Genomic DNA, 21,794 nt, shown 5'->3' with positions numbered 1-21,794 from the left:
TAATTCTCGACCACAGGCCGTTGCAAGAATCCACGTGCGTCGTGGGAGACGCAGTTCATGGTCAACGCTGTACTTTAATGCAGCGCAGACTTTAATTTCAAGACTTTGAAGCTTCCGTGGGCTGCATCAGAATGACACAATCGCCAACACTTCAGCGAGCTGCTCTGTCTGCTGACACATTATCTGTTCATAAAAAATAAAACACTTTTTGCTGTTACCTGTGGTTGTCATCGACGCCTCGTCAGCAGCCTACACTGTCGCCGCCACCACAGCATCACTGATTGTTGAGTTTCGTCTGGGGAGAGGAAGAGAAAAAAGAGAGAGAAATCAAAGACCTCTTACAGGCTTTCTCTGTCCTTGTTCCTCCTGAAGCCAGGAGCTTATGAGGGTGTCAAGTTGAAACTTCGCTGTACAGTCGCTGCCTGAGGCGAATGCTGCGTTCGGTCTCAGTGCACGTCTTATGGACTTATTGCTCTGATTTTGTGAACTTCTTTCTATAAGTAGGAGTCAGGAGAGAGAGGGGGGGGGAGAGAGAGAGAGAGCGAGAGGGAGAGGGAAAGACAGACAGACAAAGAGAGAGAGAGAGAGAGAGAGATTAAGAGCTTCACTCTGCTCCACCAGGACGGACATCACCTCCCACCTCCAGCAGTGTGGACACATACACACTGTGGGCCACTTCATTAGGCACCCAGTACAACGGCTGGGCATCAAAATGTTTGGATACAGTTTCAATGGCTTGGTTTTAATGCCGCTTCCACGACAATACCGGATGTTTTAAAACCAATTCGAGCAACAACAAAAGATAAATTGGAATTGCTGCAAAAAACTTTTATTTTTCATTCTGCGAGTGATTGAAATCATGATTTCCTCCAAAATAAAGTGTGTTGTATCCCGTCTACAAATGTTGCATTTGGCTTTATTATGAGCAACCTTAATGAAGCGGAGACACACTTAAGACTTTCTATCTTTGGCATGGCGCTAAATTTACCTCAAGCATAAATTAAATGTTGTAGAAACTTAAGTAGATGTTAAGAGACTTTGGGTCTTGACACATCAAATGATTATTGCCTCACAGATGAGAAGATCTACTTTCTTGGATATCGGAATTTGGCACCGAAAGATGATTCGTTTTTTTGATTTTCGGTCGGACCGAAATATTTCAGTCTGTGCTACAAACGTATCGAACTTCAGTGGCCGGCCCTGCCTGGGACTGGACAGAAAGCACCTCACATCGCCTCCGCTGAACTGAAATCAAACGAAAGGAATCCAGCATCAGCGGCTCGTTCATGATGAAATAACAGCGAATCGTTGCCGTTAAAGAGCACGACGCTCCATTTTTGAGTGGCTCATTTCTTGTCGCCGCCTTTACCTTCAAGATCCGAGCACAAACAAGGCGCAGCCGCCTTGTGATTTCACTCCCACAGGTCCGCTGCAGCGAGGAGCGAATAGCACAATCATTGCCGTGTTGTTCGGGGGAGCAGGCGGGGAGGGGGGGGGGAGGGGTCTCAACTAAAAGTCATTTCCAGTTTCGACATGGGTCATTTGAATAATCATTTGCACGTCTCCTCTGATGGAAAACGTATCTCACATTTGAGGTTGCACAGGTGGGAAACCTGAGGCAGAGTGAGTTGGAACATCCCAGCTGGCCATTAGGCACGAAACCGCAAGGGAGTGGAAAAAACAAAACAAAACAAACAACAACAAAACTGTTTACTGTTCACGTCTGCTCATTTCACCAGGAGGAAAAGTTGACTGATGCTTTTAGTGCAGCTTCTCTTCCACAATAATCATAGTAATAATAATGGTGATCATGAAAGCTGAGCCTTGCCCTCCGTTCCCCTCTCCCCCATCCCAATCTGCAGCTTTTCACTCAGCAGATTGGGTCGAAATTCCTCCAGGTGCACTGGTGTGTTGGTCCCACGTGTGGAGCACTTGCTCACCACCTTGGAAAAAAACAAGCAAACAAACAGGGCAGCGACCGAACATGCACATGCACACCCTCTCCCATATTTCCTGGGTCTGTGCCAGAGACAACACACGTGCGTCGAGAGGCTGCTCACGCAGTTCTGTCGCGTCCCTGAAAGGATTCCTTCATTTGTATTTTTTTTTTTTTTTTTGGCAGATAATTGCAGCCATCTGCTTTGTTTCTCTGGGTTAATGGCAGGCTGCCGCTATCGTCGGGAAACATCGTACATCACACAACCAGAGTTAGTGACGAGCTCTCCACTTGGGCGCTTACACCCCCGCCTCACCGCAAAAACAAAACAACTGAATCCGGGAAGATATTGAGGAACATAATTAACCTTTGAGGCACTTCAAGGTTCAGCGGCGAAGCCAGCACGCAAGATGACTGAACAGTAATGAGAATTAGTATCATAGTTGTGGCAGCAGCAGCGGTTGTAGTTGCATCAGTACACTGCGCTACTGCATAGTGCAGTATCTCCAGGAAAACCAGGATTATGTGGGGGTGGTTGCGAGTCCTGCGAGTGAGTGGCTGTCCAGAACAAGATTTCAGAATCCAAAGGGGCATTGAGACAAAATCTGAAATCCAATTACAACAAACAGAACAGAGGTTCAGAAAAAGCACCGAAGGTAAAGAAAAGGAGGGATTGAGGCGCACAAGTCGACAAGAGGACTGGGGAGAGGACAACAGCATTGACTATAATGCCATAGGGAGGCAGAGAAAATGTATATATGTATGTATTTGTGTGTATATATATATATATATATATGTATATATATATATATATATATATATATATATACATATATATATACACACACACATATATATGTATATATATATATATGTGTGTGTATATGTATATATATATATATATATACACTCATATATATATATATACATATATATATACATACATATGTATATATAGAGGGAAAGGGCTGGAGAGGAAAAAAAAAACACAAGATGCACGCTGAGTTTTAATTTTGTGATGTTCTGAATGCATTTTGTTTTTAGTTGTTGTGACTGAGGCAAACATGCTGTGATACCCAAGAAAAAAAAGGAATGAAAAAAAGAAAAAAAGAAATGTCTTGACGTCAGAAGTTTTTGTGAGTCATCCACTGTGAGACACACAGACACGCACACACTAGTATTGCACTTTGCTATTCATCACTGGCATTCACTTTTTATGCCTTTATTAGCTTTGTCTGTAGGTTTGGTCTGGCTTGTCTCAAGGCTTGTTGGGAGATTTACCCCCGATTGTAACAATACGCCACATCTTTATCTGTTTATTCTCTCAGGAAGAAGAATAATAGGGGGAAAAAAACCTGCTCTTCATATATTTGTTATACCTTATCAACTAATTCCATCTTACTTGGTTTTGTTATTTTGCAAAAAAAACTTCCACCACTGCAGACTGAGAACTGAAAGTGACTAAACAAAGCTCGGGTGTAGCTTCATTTCGGAGGGAAAAGGCAAAGTCCGAAGTCATTTCTTCACACGGGCGACTCGACACCTCCCGTGTGGAAGGTGTTGAGTCTGAACGCCGCAATGCGCGGTGACATTTCTGGGTTGACGGCGACGCAGACAAAGGCAACACGCTTCGTGTACTGTACAGACAGAGAGAGGGGAGCTGCTCAGGTTGCTCGGCTGCCCCGCTATAAATACGGCCACGGTGCACTTTTGACACGGCCGGAGCAGATGGATTAAACAAGACACAGCAAGGATTCTCAATCCCCTGGACAGGAAACAGGACATGCCGGATGTCCTCAAGCACGAGCCTTGCCCACCACTGGGACCTGGAGCCCCTGCAGTGCTTCAGGCCATTCCTGATGAATGCAGGAATGTTCAGCTTTTGCTCGGGTGCGACTGACTCGCTGCTAATGACCTCTGCAGGGATCTGCGTGTGAAACAGCAGAGGGGACTTGCTGATGAAAAAAAAAGCAACCGTGTTAACGCTGAAAAGAAATAACAGCGGAGCATCGCTCGTGGCCGAGGGGAGCGGAGTCCAGGTGGGTTCCACGTCGCATCTTATGGCTGTAGTACACGAAGACGCGGTTAGCTTCATGTGCGAAAAAAGCGAACAGCTAGACCTCTGACCAATCAAAATGAGGTTGGCATGTCAATGACTTTGCATCAAAACTTCCCTGGCTGCATCAGTTCCAGTCCACATTCATTCATCATGACCGAGAGGTTTATCAGTTGACGGAGCAGTCCTTCAAATTGTCCGACAGACATTCTAAAGTCCTGGTGAAGTTTCACTGGGAAAAATTTGAGCTCCTGGATCGTCGTGTTCAACTCACCCAACTGCTCTCTCAAGAACAATACTGGGTGTACCCAAAGACTTCTATTCTCTTTCTTTTTTTAATTCAACCATCATCACTTAAGGATGTAGTCGACTCCACTGCTTCTCCTTCAGCGCGAAAGAAAGAACCGCAAACATTATTTGCTTAGCAAGTTTTATACGCATATTCGCCTCGCGCTAGCTGTATACAGGAAAAATTTGCCGGCGAAAAATTCACATTTTCGCGTTGCTTATTCACGTTCCTTATTAGCGTGGCGTCGCCCATTGCCCGATGTGTTAGGACCTTAAGAGTGAAGACCACAATTTTTCTGCTGTAAACCAAATGCACAATGCTGCGTTAATGCCTGATCCAATTTTGTGGCCGTAGCCCAGGTTGAACTTGCTAGCAAGGTAATTTTAGCTAACTATTGCGCAAACAAACGCACAACGCTGCATTAATGCCTCATCAAAATCTGTGGCTCCATTGAGAGGTAAAGTTGTTAGCAAGCGGTCTAATTTTGAATAACTTCACCCAGTGGAGACAATAAAAAATATTGGGCATCAAATAAACACACTGCACAATGTAAATGTCGGTATAATGTCTGTGGCTGTAGCTCATGAGTATGTTAGCCAGCGAGCAGATTCAAACTAATCCAAGACCCAACAACACATTGTGCTGTGTCTTTCCACATACATACTGAAAACATTGTGTGTGTTTAGTACAGAAGTATGTGCTTTGGGACACATTTTGATTTGGTGCAAGCTCACAATTAATTCAGCTAAAACTTTAACGCCTGGGCTGATGGTTAAGGCAGTGGCATTGTGGGGGTTCACGCCACTGGATGGAGCTTGGACAGGGAAAGAGCCGCCTGTAATTGCATCTCTGTAAACCTTTTAAAGAATGGAATTAGATGGCACTTGACGGCTGGAAACCCTGCTAGGTAATCAATTAGTCCAAAATGGTTGGGCCAAACTAAAGCAATGGCTCATTGATGTGATGCACCGACAGTTTGGATCAGGCTGGGAATTATTTTGGCGAGAGGGAGAGGGAGACCTGTGTACCCCAGAGTCACAGGAGCACAAGAGTCGTGTCCACACTCGTGTTCTTCCACTCAGTCACAACACAGCAACTCTGTCATCAGTGTTTTGACCTTGGTGGGAGGGAGACGATTGTCTTGGAGGCTAAAAGCCGGAAAAATCTTCAGCGCACAATCTCCCTCCCTGGCAACAATCATCGTCGCAAGTTGGACTTTGCTGAGATAAGCTCAAAAAGGAAAAAAAAAACTGCAAGGCCTGCCTTTTGCCCCTTCAAGACAACAATTACGAGGCACAATGCAAAGTGAACACGCTAATTAATTAAGTTCTCTCTGGGGACGGCGTTGGCTGAGCCAAGCGACATTGAAGTCAAGTTTGTGTTTGTGTCAAAAGCAGAAAGTTTTCGACAGCAATTTCTTTTGCTTTGGCTTCTCCTCCCTCTACAAACTATTTGAATTGCGGTTACAAACTCACGGTTACAAAACTCATTGATTTGGTTCTATATGTGTATTTCCCCCCTGCCCCCGGATGCTGGCTGTGCTATTCACCCTGCAGGAATAAAACACCAACATCTCCAGTCTGCGAACTCCTGCGGCTGGGAAACACAACTTTAACTTTCATCAGGTTATTGTCAGATTAAGATGGAGCGAATCCAGGGATGTGCAGCGATCCAATTTTAGTTGCCGCACTGAATCAATTGGCAGTTCGTGCATGCGGCTGGCTGAAACTGTGCAATGCAGAGTGCGGACTACTGACACACGTCCCGCCTCGGGCCCCTCGCTGGCACCGAGGGATATAAATCTAACGCTGTGACGCGGTGTCAGCCTTAAGAGCATGTAAATTGGAAGAGAAACCTCGTTGTTTTATATGCAAATACCATAAAGTGGATAAACGCTACTCCTGTGTGAAATGAAGCACGAGGGCTGAATCCACTTAGCCCGATCGCTGTTGCATTCGAGAGCGAATCCATTTTGGGAGAGATCAAGACAGATGCGTCGTGTTGGTGTCGTGATCGGCCGCTTGTGTCAAAAAACCCAATGAAACAGCTGTAAGGACATTAAAGGCCTCTTACTGTACCCTTTTTCAGGCTTTTATCTTTCCAGCCTGGGCTCCAGTGGACCGGGCTTCCACCGTTTTGCAAAAACAGCACAATTTAGCCCTTTTCAGCCTCCTGCAAGAACGCTCAGCCTTAGCTCGGAGCTAACACCGGTGCCCTTCATCCTCGACACGCGTGAAATAGGCCGTCAGAGGTTGAACCATGACTGTCAGTATCGTCACTGACCTGAAAAAAGTATGAGGTGCCACGTGAATTAGCCCATTGTGACATCAGAGAGGGCAGCTTAACGGAACTCTCTGTCGTCGGACCATCAGAGGCTCAGCAAGGCGGCACCCGTTTGGTCTTTGATGGCGGGACAAACACTTGGCTGTGGTGGTGTTACTAGCTTGTGACGTGAGAAGAAGAGACGTTGTGATGCTGTGACATCACAAAGGGCACGGACGGCTCCATTACAAGACGACGGTGATGAGGTCTCTCTGAGTGAAACAAAACTTGCCTGTGGGTGTAGTCAATTGACAGGTGATGTCAGTGCCCCTTGTGACATCACAGAGGGACTTAAGCACCCAGTTTCTGTCGACGTGACTTCGGAACAGAATGGACCACCAAGGCTTAACAACAACAAGGTGCATCTATGTGCTCACAAACTTTTGGCTATGTGTGTGTTGACGTGAGGGATACCAGTGCCCTCTGTGACATCACTATGGGGACAGATATCCAGATATTCCAGAGCTGCAGGGGCCACTGACGGCTCCAAGATCATAAGTTCTTTCTGAGTGATACAAAACTTGGCTGTGGGTGTCTTGACTTGGCTGCGAGAGATGTCAAAACAAGGCAGGTCACCCATGAGGTTAAAGTGGGAGAAACTCTTGGCTGAGGGGTGAAAGTGCCCTCTGTGACATCATTAATAGCTGAGTTCCAGAGCCATATGGCTTTGTATACATTCTCTGCAGGGCAGAAGAAGCTGGAGACATAGCCGATGGACTTCTTCTCATCCTTCCCTCCGACCTTCACTGACACTTGTTACAGGCAAAGTGAATTGTCCAGAATGTGGGACTTTTAAAGAGACAGCCTCCTTTCTCTCTCTCTCTCTCTCTCTCTCTCCCTCTCTCTCTCTCTGTCTGTCTCTTTCTCTCTCTCTCTCTTGCAGGTAATGTCTTTGTGGTGAGTCTGGCATTTGCGGACCTTGTGGTGGCCTTCTATCCATACCCCCTGGTTCTTTATGCCCTCTTCCACGACCAGTGGGCGCTGGGCGACACTCAGTGCATGGTAAGGCTCCGTCAGCGACAGGCAGCCTCGGCTCGGTCGTCTCCGCGGCCCCTGAGCCCCCCGGCGTGACTCTCCTCTCCCGTTCTCCAACCCAGGTCAGCGGCTTCCTCATGGGGCTGAGCGTCATCGGCTCCATCTTCAACATCACGGGCATCGCGGTGAACCGATACTGCTACATCTGCCACTCCTTCTCCTACAGCCGGCTGTACAGCTACCGCAACACCATGCTGTTTGTGGCCTTAATCTGGGTGCTCACCGTGGTGGCCGTCATGCCCAACATCTTTGTGGGCTCGCTGCGTTACGACCCACGCGTCTACTCCTGCACTTTTGCCCAGAACGTCAGCACCTCCTACACGGTGGCGGTGGTGGTGGTGCACTTCTTTGTGCCCATTGCGGTGGTCACCTTCTGCTACCTGCGCATCTGGGTGTTGGTGATTCAGGTCAGTGCAGTCAAGAATTTTTCTGTTACTTACTCCTTCAATTTGTAAAGAAAAAAAAGAAAAAAAAGGAAACTCTCACTGCATTAAATCATTCCTCATATGAGTTACCGACAATGTATATGCAATTGCACCGGTGCAAACATAGTTCATGGTAGGAAACCTATATGACTGTCCATTGAATGTTTCAAGTTGATAACAAAGTGGTCAAACACGAGTTATTTCATTAACTTATGCCACAAATTTAAGTGCATTGCCTTCATTCAGGCGACACGGTGGCGCAGTGGTTAGCACTGCCGCCTCAGAGCAAGAAGGTCGTAGGTTCAATTCCGGGCCTGGGACCTTTCTGTGTGGACTTTGCGTGTTCTACCTGTGTCTGCGTGGGTTCTCTCTGGGTTCTCCGGCTTCCTCCCACACTCCAAAAACATGCATGTGAGGTCAATTGAACACTCTAAATTGTCCATAGGTGTGCATGTGAGTGTGAATGGTTGTTTGTCTCTACGTGGCCCTGCGATGAACTGGCGACTTGTCCAGGGTGTCACCCTGCCTTCGCCCTATGACAGCTGGGAGAGGCTCCAGCAGACCCCCGTGACCCTGAGCTCGGGACTAAGCGGGTATGGAAAATGAATGAATGAATGAATGCCTTCATTCATTTTTTTTTTTATTAAATCTTGGAATCTTGAACATTTTCAGATTATTTGTGGCTGTTTAACTCCTGAATAAAACTGATGTGACCACCACTGGGATCCAGCGGTGGTCATTTTGCAGGTCACACAAGCATGGCAGCATGCACGGAAATTTTATGGGTATCAAACTGTCAGCCACATAACAGGAAGTGACGGGCTGGATTGGGTGTTTAGTGCGAGACGCATGCCACGTGCCTCCACACAGCTGTAACAAATGGGACGGCCTCGCGAAAAAGCAACCAAGCATATCTGTTTTGCTTGGGGCTGTAAAGAGCATCGCCAGGGTCAAAAAGACGGCTCTTTATATTTTGACCTTTAATAACCAAACCCTTTGCCGGACGAGTCGCTCCTTCTTAAAATGCCAAAACAACGCACTGATGTCGCGTTACCGCAATGTTTTATTCAACAAACCCGCAGTTCCTTTCTTTCTCCTCCCTGAAACGCCGCCACTCCTCCAACCAGCACCACATTGAACGTGCACTGCTGCAGAGTGTCGTCCTCTACTGGGATAAACACCAGGGTTTGGTTTGATTTTGGCGAGGAGGCTGCGTTACTGCACAGTTAAAGACTCTTGACCAATCCTGAATATTTTCTGCAGAAAACGTATCGTAAGTTTTGATTCTTGATGATCTTGATTTTCTTATGCCTCATTTTAAGTTGTTTCCAAAAGCAAACTTCACCTGAAAAATAAAACGTATAAAAATCAAAAACTGAGCTTTGTGTTCGGTACGATAATACTGAACTGAAAAAAAAAATCAATTTTTTTCTCCATCTGACAATATGTTCAGATTCAACGTATGAGCAGATGAAAATGTCTTGTTCCAGCAGGCTGAAGTATATTGACAGTTGCCATGGTGATTCATGGTCTAGGGGTTCCATTAGTATGGGTTTTGTTCGATGGTGGTGCATGCGCTTCACTGAAGAGAAGTTACTCAGAGTTGATTGAACTTTTTCAAGTTATCCCTTCCGGAAGCAGACACTCAGCGTTTACCCTGCTCAGGGATCAGTGAAGGATTAGACTTGGACTTTGTTTATTGTCCTCGTTGGAATATCCCCCTGGTGGTTGATCTTCACATTCCTCTATCCCGTGTCCCGCAGGTGCGTCGTAAAGTGAAGACGGAGGAGACCCCTCGCATCCGGCCCAGCGACCTGCGGAATTTTGTCACAATGTTTGTGGTCTTTGTGCTCTTCGCCATCTGCTGGGCGCCGCTCAACCTGATCGGCCTGGCGGTGGCCATCGATCCGACCCACGTGGCGCCCCGCATCCCCGAGTGGCTCTTCGTGGTCAGCTACTTCATGGCGTACTTCAACAGCTGCCTGAACGCCATCATCTATGGCTTGCTCAACAGGAACTTCAGGAACGAGTACAAACGCATTGTGACCTCGGTGTGGGTGACTCGGCTCTTTGTGACGGAGACGTCGCGCGCGGCCACGGACGGCAGGAGCCTGAGGAGCAAGCAGTCGCCACCGCCGCCTCTTAACAACAACGAGTCTGTCAGAGAGCGCACAAACAAAGAGTGAATATAAATACTGATATATACAAATATATACATATATATGTATATATACATATATATATACATATATATAGGGAACCTTGTGCCAGTAAAATGGTGAAACTCCTTTTTTTATGTGATGTTCAAACAGTTGTGCAGCTAAAGAGTGTCAGGTGCAAAAATGAAACTGAAATGCACGGTTTCCCCCCGCACAGCGCACGCAATTTTACTACAATCAGTTTGAGGAACCCGCCGGAATGCTCGCCAGGGAAGGTGCTGAGCTCAAAGTCCTCAGGCTGCGAACCGAAGCGCCGCTCTCAATTATTCATCATCACACCCAGTGAGCGGCTTTCCGAGGCCCGGCTGCTCTTCATCTGGACAAGTCACGACAGTGCCGGTTCAAAACGGCGCGGGTCACGTGATTCTGCCAGGTGGCGAAAGTCCGAAACATTCAACATTCAAATTTGTGTCACACATTGAAACCATTCAAATTCCCCCATGGCTGTTTAATATGACAGAATAGAGTTAACTGGACACCACCAGAGACATACAACAGGCAAATAAGCGCAAAACAATCACCATGCAAGTGTTGTTAAGTTGTTGAATCCACAAATTCAATACACTAAACACAAGTGTTGACTAGTTTCACCTGTTGGACTAGTGGTCAAGCAGTGGAACTCCTAACAAAGTGGCCAGGTGTGAACATCACCACAGTGTAGAACAGTTGAAGAAGATGCTGCGCTGTGGTTTCTTCAGCAGCAGTGCCGCTCGCTGCCTCACTGGCTGTGATAAATGATGACCGGGGAGCATTTCAGCGTGGATGCTTCTTAGTCCACAGCAGTCTCCATGACCATGATTAGTTTGGCCTTTATATTCATGAATTAAAATTTACAAACTAAGTAATGGGAGAAAATAAATAAAGAAATCAAATTCAGCAGCTGGACGTGGTGCCGCAGCAAGGACAGGCGCTGCAGTGACTGCCACGTAGCCCTTCAGAGCGAATCCACTTAAAGTCCTCAGTTTGGCCACTGAAGAGCTCAGATTGTTGTCCTAAAGTGTCAGACGACATTACCCAAAGGGACCCTTAAGAGAAAGTTTATTTTTTATTTTTTTAAGTGAGGTGCAAGCTTTTTTTAATTTTTTTTTCTTCGCTCCCATGTTGTTTTAAATGGAAGCTGGTGGCTTTAATGAGAACAACTCGAGCGCCTGGATGCACTTCAGGGTCAGAGTTGCCCCAGAAGGTGCCACTCCAAATCTGCCGGATAAAGATATTTTGGCAGTGTTGAACAATCACTCCTGTTTAAATCTGCTGCCACTCCCTCTCCCTCTCAAGGTCCGTGCCTAGAGGTGCTCCAGGAGCCGTGCATTGCAGTTTAATTTTGCTCTCACTCTCAAAAAAAAAAGGAAAAAAAAAAAAACTAAAAATCTGAATGGTAGATGACTTTTTTCCCACTGGGGAAAAAAGTAATATATATATATATATATATATATATTTAACGTTTTGCTGCTGTAGACTCCAGTCTTAGATGTGTTTCAGTAAGCTGGTGAAGACACACCTTTACTTAGTAACTTCCAAAGCCTCAAATAGTTCAACTTGCCTCAACGGAATGCCAGACGAGCACAGGAGGAGATAATGTCACTCTGTCCATAATGTATAATAATATCGGTCCGACGAGCTTTGATGACGGATGTTTGCGTCTAAACGTTACTTCAAAGCGTTCAAAGTCATGCTGGCTGGTCTGGCCCCGCCCCCCCCACTTTTTGCACTCGAAAGAAATGGAAAAGTGAGGAGATGAATTTTAGTAAAAACTTAATTCAGGAAATCCAAGGAGGACATGAGCGGAACGACTGTGGAATGAAGTGTTGGTGGGGTGTTGAAGGCAGAGGACGCCTCCGTTCCCGCAGCGGCTGCTGGATTCATCCGTCCCTCGTCTCTTAGCTCACGTCCACTCCTCACTTGCTTCCCGTTTAATGTGCTAACTTTGTGACAGTGCCAATTTATCGAGGTGAATTCCTGTTCTCAAAAATGTGAACTTTTTCCTCCCCTAAAGTAAAATAGTCTGTTTTTATTCATTAGTGGTGACGCGCGATACCTTAAATTTCCTTTCCGGCCCATCAACCAAGTGATACCACAGGTGGTGACTCCATTACCGACACAAAGAGAATGGAAATTTAAAATGGAATTAGAGCCACACAATGACACTGAACCACAGATTATCTTCTTTCATTTTCTCCCTCTTAGGTGTTCTCTCACTCGGACCTAGAAAAGAATTCCACCCGCACGGCACGGACTTGCGTCACGCGTGGGATCGATACCTGCTTATCTGCCACATGACTAAATAGCCCATTGATGATTGGGAGTGCGCCCGCGGCATGCGGCGGCGCACATTTTCAAAGACGCACGTGCTCACTCCACTGCGGAACCCAGCGGAGGGTTCAAGCTGAGGTAGCCGCCTCAGTGCATGCATATTTAAATAAGGTGTCTGACCGACTCACTGTAAACGCTGTCGCTCTCCAGTCTTTCGGAATAACAAAAGGGCACCGAGGCTCATGTTCAGTCTACGCCTGTTTACCTGAACCTCTCGCAACCCCGCCGAGCCCCTCCCCCGCCCCCCACTGCATCTCCTCCCCCGCCCCCCACTGCATCCCCTCCCCACTTCAACGAGGACCGAGATGAATAAATTTGCTCAGCCGGCGGCTGCGTGTGAACACAGCCGCCGGAGCGCCACCCAAGCTAAGCGCCTTAAAGCTAACCGTGGCGCGCCGAGCCGCTGTGTCAACGGTTCCAGGTAGCAAAGTGAGAGCAACACTGAGAACCCCATTCCTTTGATGGCTCTTAGGAAAGTGTTAGAAAAGTATTCAGTTTTTCAAGTCTTTGTTTTGAAGTTTTAGTTCACAATGGATTTCACTTGAACGTAAGGAAGCAAGGATTTTTATTTTTATTCTTATTATTAGTAGTTGTAGTAGTATTTGACAAATTTTGGGAAAAAAAAATATTGATAGAAAAAGTTTTTCGATCAATACTTTCAGTCTACTGAATGTGCAGCCTGTACTATGGGACGTGCCCCTGGTCCTCTGCCTCCTACATCCCAGCAAAGTGACTGTATGAATGGCTAATGCAGTGGCAGTTATTCCCTAGCTGTGAGTACTTATGCAAAATCTGCATTTTTCTTTTGGTAGGAACAGTATCTTGTAGGTTTGATTTAGGGGTTTGGTTCATTCTGGAAAACGAAAAGAAACTCACTGTGTCAACTCAAAGAGAGCACATTAACAGCGTTGTCTGGGAAACGCACTGTCTATTGCCCTGTTTTTAATTATGATTTTATTTTGACAGAGCAGTGACATTTATTGCATCTCGCTTATTTTTGGGAGATTGTTCAGAAGAGGGGACAGCTCATATCTATATTCCCATCTCAGGGTGCCTACAAACACTTTGTTGTCGTCCGACAGATTTACACTTGATCTGCCGTGTGAAGGGAGTGTGAAGACATTTAAATGCATATTTTGTAAATTACTGTAAATGTGGTTTTTATCTGTGATGTAATGTTATTGAATATTTGTTCATATTGTGTTTTTTTCTTCTTTTTTGTTTACATAACTCTGACTGAATTAACCCCCCCCCTCTTGCATTTAGCGGCTTATTATCAACAACAAAAAAATCGCTTCGGCTCAGAGTGCGCCTCAAACCGCTTCTCTCAGCTGCAAAACGCATCACTATGAATTTTCTTTTTGACGCGGATGCACGATACCGAGTGTGTGCGGTGTCAGAGATTAAGAATTGCATCTAATGCAAAAGCTGTGAGACAGACATTAGAGTAAATATGAACACAGGCCCATTATGAGTAGCATGGGGACGTATGGAAGGAGCAAATTAATAGAACATTATGTAGTGCAGAGGAGAGGGAAAAGATGTTGGCCTCATGGTCTGCATAACTAATCTTTGTACAGGCCTGTCAATCTTAGTAAGTGCACATGTGCAGTTCCCATTGACTCCCATTTTTAAGGCCCAGAGTGTGAGGCTTAAAAGGGATATTATGTCATTTATTAATGTAGCAAATACAGATAAATATGATGAAGCCACAAACAAGCTCTTTTTTTCATATCAGTCTTTGTAATTACAGAAAATGCAGGTATATGTGTATTGTGCCATGAAGGACAGACAATATGGATGAGATAGTAAAGTATTGGCTGGAACATTGGTTAGAAGTTTAGGAAATCTCACACACTGGACCTTTAAATTTGGATCCATTCAACAGTTTTTCTTTATGTGGTTGCGAGCCGTTTAATCACTAACATTTGAACTCTTCTGACCAGGATTTAATGCTAAAATGCACCGAAGTGAGTTTTTCTTCTGTTGTTGTTGGCTAGAGAGGGGATCAGGTGCGGCCTGGCCGTCCTGACAGCCAAGGTTATGTCAGTTTTCTGACTGGGGATCAGCAGTTCTATCCAGGTTTCTACAGCAAAGAGGAAAATAGACAGAAACCAAAAAAAACAAACAAACAAAAAAAAAAAAACAGAAACATGATGTTTTGACATCTTTGCTTCAGAAACACTTAATGGGAGGCAAAGACTTCAAGCCCAACCAAAAATGTGAGCAGAACTGAAAGGCGGTGGTGGCAGTTTTGTTTTTTTGTACATACTTTCTGTCCAGTTTGTCCAGTAATTGCTGTGAGAAATCTTTGGTCTCTTTTCTTTTGCTTTTTGTTTTTTGTCAACCAAAAGTGCTACTGCCTTACAGTCAACACTAATGTGTCATTTTAAATAAGATGGCAAAGTGCCAGCCAGCTTCTCTGTCCGGATCGAGACTCCTTCAGCTTTGCCTCAGCGCTACTCAACACTGCAATACTGCACAGAAGTTCACACGCAGGCCTCAGGCAGGACACTCCATGGAACAAATATTGAACCCCCCCTCCCACACCCTCCGCACCCCCACCATACTCCTTTGTGTTTTTTTTTTTTCTTTCTACTTACCCCAAAGCAAAATGATGTAACTATATTATTATATGTTCCCTAAGCCTATTCTGTGTACGCTTAGGATGAACTCTTCTCTGTGCAAACTAATGAGACAATGTCAGGGGTAACATTGGGTCTCACTCCATACATCGGAAGCAACAGGTGAACTTGAACTTGTGCTGCATCACAAACTCTGTGGCCCAAACAAAAAAATGTTTAGAAATGTTTACTTGTATCAAAAGCTGGTTCAGCAAAAGAGATCATCACGCAGTGGAGGTGTAAAATACAGCCTTTGTGCCAAACACACAACTTTAGAGGGGAAACAGCCAAGTTTCTGTCTCATTCGTCCATTTACTGCTTTTTCTTTTCATCAGGTGATGGATTGTGTAGCTTGTACAAGCTCGTAAGGCCCAGGCAGCCGGTGCTGGTAAGGGAGGCTGTCGCCTTGGCAGGTGACTAATCGCGGCAAATTTCCAGTGAGTAATTACGGGAAGCAGACCTGAAGACAACCCCTCTCTGCTAAAATGATTAGGCATGCGATGGAGCGCAGCGTTAAGTAAATACGGGGGGGCGCGAGGAGGCAAGGCGCCACATGCGGCGGTGCACTAATGAGGGCTGATGCATGAACGGAACCGCAACATTCTTCTCTCGTGCCACCGCGGCTCAGCTAGCGCGCAGCGAGCCGGGAGATTCCAGAATTCTCCACAAACCTTCCAGCTGAGATTTAAAATATGGGGACCGCAAATCACGTTAACACGCGGAATGACTTTTTTGATATTTTTTTTTTAAATACGAATTTTTGCACCGCAAACAGACATCATCATAGCACATCCACGGGTCACAACAACAGCCCGTATTTCTACGCACGAGATTCAATTGACAAAAACAAACACGACGTGGAAAAGCAGCTTCGATCCAGCAGGCCAGTGAGGTGGTCGCTGCTCTGCCTTCTTACCTCAAAATTCCACTAAACCCAGAACAATTCTGGCACAACAGTGAACTTTATAGTGGAGCTGGAGTCACATAATTCGGTTGGAACTGCTTATCACACCACACAATGACCGTGGACCAGGTGACAAGCTGACGTAACCCAGCGTTAGCTCGGCCGTGGGTTGGCGCAGCAGGCGGCGAGGAGCTCAATGTTTCATCAGAAAGCAGTGCGTTTATCCTTAAATCTTGTCCGTCAATCAACGTCAATAGTTGAGTAAATGGTGAAGTCAGTAGCATTACGTCCTGTTGTTAATTAAGTGGATAAAAATTGTTGTGGCTGTCTTTCATTTCTCACTGAAAGTCAAAGTACTGTGTCGTATTTCAACATTTGCCGATTGCCGTGCATGTTTGATTTTGCCGTCTGGAGCCACGTTACGTCTCCTGGGACGACGCCGTTCCGTGTGCAGTGGAAATTCTAGCATCTGTGAAAGTGCCTCAACCTGTCCCGACAACATCCTGGAAAAAAAAAAAAAAATACACATCCGGAAGCAGCAGTGCTGCAGCTCCAACCCTCCTACGAGGAGCTCAGACTCTCGCAGGAACTTGAGAGCTTCCCGCCAACTTTTTTTGTGTTCTCCGCCATTGTGTTCGCAAAACAACACAAATTTGAACATCTCAACGTCAGAAACGTTTTGTGTTTTTCGCGTCACTAACTCTCCGCACGTCTGCTGAAGGCCTTGAGCGCTCCGAAGCCTCGCTGCTCTCTGCCAGTTGGACGTCGCTCACCCCACACAGCCCATGTTGCTGTTGCTGCCGCAGTTTTTTTTTTTTTTTAACCTCATTGAGTTATGTAACCGCATTACATGATCTTAATTATGCTCTAGGTATCTGCAGTGAGAGGGAAAACGCAACAATGAGCCCGGGAACATGACACAAACGGGGTACGTGTAATGAGAGGCCACACAGACAGACTCAAGTGTGTGTGTGTGTGTGTGTGTGTGTGTGTGCGTGTGTGTATACATGCGTGTGTGCCCCTAACAGTGTTTACAAAAGGAGCAGACACCATCCGAAACTGTGACTACACGTTAAGGAAAGCACAAACCCATCTCCCCCGACAAATATTAGCACTTGGCAGCCACTTAATTGGCAGCAGCTCATTAGATGATTCTGTTTGCCCTCAGCCCGAATTCACCCAGGCACAAATTGAATCTCTGGTTGGGATTGTTACGCAACATCTCGTGTCTGCACTTCCTTATTCTTTTTTCTTTTTTTTAAATGTTTGTTTCTTTTGAAAACATAACGAGCATCCAGATGAAACAAGTATTCTTTTTTTTTTTTTTTTTTCAAATCTTTGTGACTCCGCCCACCCGCCTTTCAGCCGCCACAGCCAGCCAACCTTCCCAGGGTCCTGCCGGATGTCTCTGTGTACCAGAGGCTGAATGTGGTGAATGTGTCTGCGGATGATCACTACAAAGAATTTGCTAATAGGTGCAGGCTGCCGTGGCCCCTCCCCCACCTGCCCAACCACCCCTGACCCTCACCCACCCACATACCCACCTACGAGGGATGGTCTGAGTAACACGAGCCAAAGGGAAATCTGTGGAATGTAATGGAAAAAAAAAACAAAACATGTAAACTCCCAAAAGGCTTTGATGTTGGACGCTGAGTCTCCTCAACATTGATTGCGTGTAAAAAAAAAAAAAAAAAAGAAAAAAAAAGAAGAAGATGAAAAGCATTATGTGTACAGCTCTGCAGAAATGTTATGGGAAAATAAAAGATATATCATGCTTTGTGATGGCCTCCTCTGTGTGTGACACATCTCGACACAGTTTCCCGTCACATTTATCATTTTAGGAGCTTCCCATGTTTATATAAATCTTTTTCATCGGGGGGGGGCATTAAAGATCCGTCTAAAAGAACCAAAAACCAAACAACAAACCTGAATTTCAGCAATTAGTTCAATTGTTCTTGTGTAAATAGTCAACTTGATGACTATGGCGATGAGTTAATGGGCCGATTAAGTAGCAAAATGCTTCCAGCTGTAACATTTCTCTCAAGCGCATCAGTGCTCCGGAAATGAGAAAAGTCCACACTTTAAATGATTTCCCTGCTCCCACTCCGTTCGCTGCCCAGTTTAGAGGCAACGATATCACCAGCCAGGTTTTACTTCCGCCCTGTTAGACTGCGTTGTGACTTCCTTGTTTTGTATTGTATTGTTTTTCCCTTCCAAACATGTGGACTGTCCGGCAAAGCATCAGGTGTAACAAGAGATTATGGCCAAACCTTTAGCCCCCGGGCTGAATATGTTGTTTTTCCTGGGGGAACTATGCATTGACATTTCCTAAAAGAAAAACCACCAAATTAAAAAAAAAAAAAAATCAAAACACACAATTAAACATAGATAGATACACAGTTAAAACAAAAAACCTTGAGCAGCAGAAACACTCATGGTCGCTGCTGGCATTAAAATTTAATGACTGGGATTCTCACTCTCAACCCCAGCTTTGTCCAGGGCCAAACTGCTTGTCCGTGTGTGTGTGTGTGTGTGTGTATGTGTGTGTGTGTAATTCTCAATTATTTTCCTCCAAAAATCTCTAAATTTAATTTACTATAACTTACTATATTTACTTTAAGTTCTTAGGCCGCAGTAAGAAATTTCAGCCAGTGAGAAATGTTTTATTTGTTTTCAATATAGTCACGTAATAAGCTTCTTTCCATGTTCCCGTGAGAGCCTGGGCCGTGTTTGTGCATGTGTGTGCGTGCGTGCGTGCGAGGCATTCAGAAAAAGCCAGTGTGGACTCGGACAGGTGGGTGGAGCTGATCATCTGGACCGGAGGCCAGGAATCTCATTAAAAAAGTGAGGATGTGGTTAAGAGAAGTTTGCTGGCTCTCAATGAACACTTGCAGGGGTTGGGTGATGACTGGAATCCACGTGACGCTCCTGAGGTGGAGGAGGGGGGGGTAAACAGTGTTATGTTTTCCCGTGTGTTTCTAATAGACTCTAATTTTCATTTTTCCCGATGATCACATTTAGAATAAATTCAACGCGTCGTCTTTCAGTGGAAGGCGTTGACTCACACAATACTCACGACCTCACAATAGGTTCCCCCGGATGAGGTCGGCTAATATCAGGGTGATTAATATATCTAACAAAGCCCCCCACCACTGCCGCAGCCAACCTATTCAGAACAGCTGCGATCTCCTCCCCGATGAAATATCAGAGTGTAATTACAACCAGGCACCATCCCCTCCAACCACCCACCGCCGTTGCCGCCTCGCGGCTTCAATATCTGCCAGCCACGTGGAAGCAAATGTCACAAGTTCAGGAGATCAACAAACAGTTGACATTCATTCTTTTCTGCTTGAAATTTGTCCTCGCCAGTTGCGGGGCAGGTTTCACATCGAGGCTTAACCCCCGGGGCGGCCCCGTTTGCTTTTAATTTCTCTGATTGGCATTTAATATTTAAACCCTTAAATGTGTCGCAGTTCGCGGACCCTCTCCGTTTCTACGAGGGTCAATCGCACGACGAACGTCTCTCAAAGGCTGTGCTTCACTCGCCCATCAGGCGAAGGCCGTCACATTCAAAGTGGAACAATCGGACCGCGTCGGTAAGCTAGTCAGCGACAGCTAGTGCCCGCTGGGGCGGACCTATGAATGTGCACAGGGCTCTGACTAATATTCATATTCATATTGTGACTCTTCTAACGAGGCCCGCAAATCAATTTCTACGATGTGCTAAGTTGTCCATGCCAGAGCCTGTGACCAGTAGGGCACAAGTTCTCTCTCTCTCCAAACAAAATTCTCAAAATCTACAAAACATCTGAGGTCATCCAGATATTCCCAGGTCTACCCATTAGTGACGTTCGGCATCTGCCGCTGAGCTCGAGGCTCTCGATTGGTGCAAAGGGCGACGCGGGCCGTGCGTCACTGCCTCGTGTCGACCGCTGCTTTGAACAAAACACTGGCTGAAGCCGGTCAGGGCTGAAGTCAAAACATATTTTCCGATGAGAAAACAGCCAGTCAGTGCCAGGTCTTTTCTCTTTGATTCTTACAAAGAAAAGAGGGAGAAGAAAAAAGAAGCGGCGTCCAGTTGAGATGAAAGTGGCAGGACAGCAGCAGGAGCGCTAAATGTTTTTCGCGGCAGCTAAAGCTCGCAGACACTTCCCTCAGTCTTTGTCTTCTTCTCTGGCGTTGAAGTTCGTCCCAAGAGAAACAAGAAAGAGCCTCCTGCTTTCATCAACAAATACAAGTGAGGACGACTAGTTTTGGAATAGCAGGACAACTGGAAAGACTTTAGACTGGAGATTAGCCAAACGTGAGAACTGGGCGCAGCCGCTGCCTGTAGCGAGGTTGTCAAACAGCTGTTTTAGAGGGGAAACCCACAGAGACTTCAGAGGATTTAAAGGTGCACTTTGCAGGATATTCTCCTTCCCAAAATGCTGACTCTCTGGTAAAGTTAGACGGGTGGAGAACAGAATTAAGACCTATTACCTAATGGACCCGCTGCCTGGTCAGTCGGCATCAAATTTACGTGCGAGAAAGTGGCTCGATATTGCAGTGAACGTGTTCTCCACTCTCAAATGTATCGCCTTGGAATCTCACCCTGCGGTTCCTTTTGCTAAGAAGCTTCACCTACCCATCCAGCCATGGACGCGCAGCTCGCTTGTGAATGTTACAGCGGCCATGTCAGCTGGTGCGCCGCGTCACACCTTCTCAATCACTGTGGTTTGCAGCAGGTGCGCGGCACTCGACGAGGAGTCGGCCCGCGGCTCCTCAGCGAGGACACCGGGAGACTGGAAGTTTGCCTGAGCCAGTTGATCGTTGCCCCGCCGTTGTCATGAGAACAAGTGCCGGCAGACACCTGGCCTCTGAACCCAAAATCAACAGGCCTGAGACAAACTGTACACAGCGAGCGGAGCATCCAGCTGGGTCTGCTCTTCCACTATCATACTTTTCCTTTTTTTTTTTTTTGGATCCTCCTGTTGTTCGCTGTAGCTCAACACGGAAAGCCGGCGGGGCCAGCAGCCCTTCAGACGCCACCTGCTGCTCCAGCAACATGTTTGGAAAGACCTGAATAATGAAAGGTTCGGCCTCCTGCCTGTCAGTCGGTCAAAATGTCCACGAGGCGACACGTTTTTCATCTGCGTCAGACACAATACGGATACAATCAATGACAGGGATTATTTTCAACTAGAAAAAGACCCAAAAGATCACTGTTAATATGAAAAATGAAAAACACCCTTCCATAATCCCATTACCGACGCGCCGCACAAAAAGAGACGACAACCTCTGTCAACAAAACCGGGGGACTCACTTCAGCAAATGTTGTGCCCTCAAAATGAACGTGCTGTTTTTTGGATGATTTCCAGCATTTAGGCTTTCGCTATTCATCCCAGTGGACTGGCTTCACATGATATAATAAATAAATAAAATAATAGATTAATCAATAAATAAATAATCACAGATTTTCTGTGTTTCTTTGGAAAATAGCTTATTTAGCCCTGTGTTTACAGCCTCCTGTCAACCCTCTGCTTTGGACTCCAGTTAGAACTAGTGCTTCTTTGTACCTTCCACACGTTTCAAAGTGGATGAAAACAAGTGGCAGTCTCAAAAGGCCAGCTGCCATCACCGACGGAGCGCAGTGCCCTTCATGACATCATAAAGGGGGTTGGTTTTTTTTGAGAGA

General features: G+C 45.9%; 1 protein-coding gene and 1 long non-coding RNA gene across 3 annotated transcripts in view; one reads left to right on the top strand and one right to left on the bottom strand.

Annotated features, from left to right (window-relative positions):
* Positions 1 to 10,666, top strand: part of mtnr1bb (melatonin receptor 1Bb) — a 38,550-nt gene extending 27,884 nt beyond the window's left edge. The window contains exons 2-4 of the mRNA XM_076031670.1: positions 7,487 to 7,605; positions 7,701 to 8,045; positions 9,827 to 10,666. Coding sequence (XP_075887785.1) covers positions 7,487 to 7,605; positions 7,701 to 8,045; positions 9,827 to 10,249 — 887 coding nt within the window. The 3' untranslated portion in view covers positions 10,250 to 10,666. The remainder of the gene's footprint in view (positions 1 to 7,486; positions 7,606 to 7,700; positions 8,046 to 9,826) is intronic.
* The window catches only part of LOC142891819 (uncharacterized), an 84,803-nt gene that overhangs the window by 48,638 nt on the left and 14,371 nt on the right, over positions 1 to 21,794 (bottom strand). For both annotated transcript variants that reach the window (XR_012927329.1, XR_012927330.1), the window contains exon 3: positions 219 to 295. This is a non-coding gene — a long non-coding RNA (uncharacterized LOC142891819). The remainder of the gene's footprint in view (positions 1 to 218; positions 296 to 21,794) is intronic.

The sequence above is a fragment of the Nelusetta ayraudi genome, unplaced genomic scaffold (genome assembly GCF_046127955.1).
Source record: "Nelusetta ayraudi isolate G7.1 ecotype Tasmania unplaced genomic scaffold, CSIRO-AGI_Nayr_v1 ptg000033l, whole genome shotgun sequence".
Taxonomy (NCBI): domain Eukaryota; kingdom Metazoa; phylum Chordata; class Actinopteri; order Tetraodontiformes; family Monacanthidae; genus Nelusetta; species Nelusetta ayraudi.
This window is presented reverse-complemented; position numbering and strand designations above follow the sequence as displayed.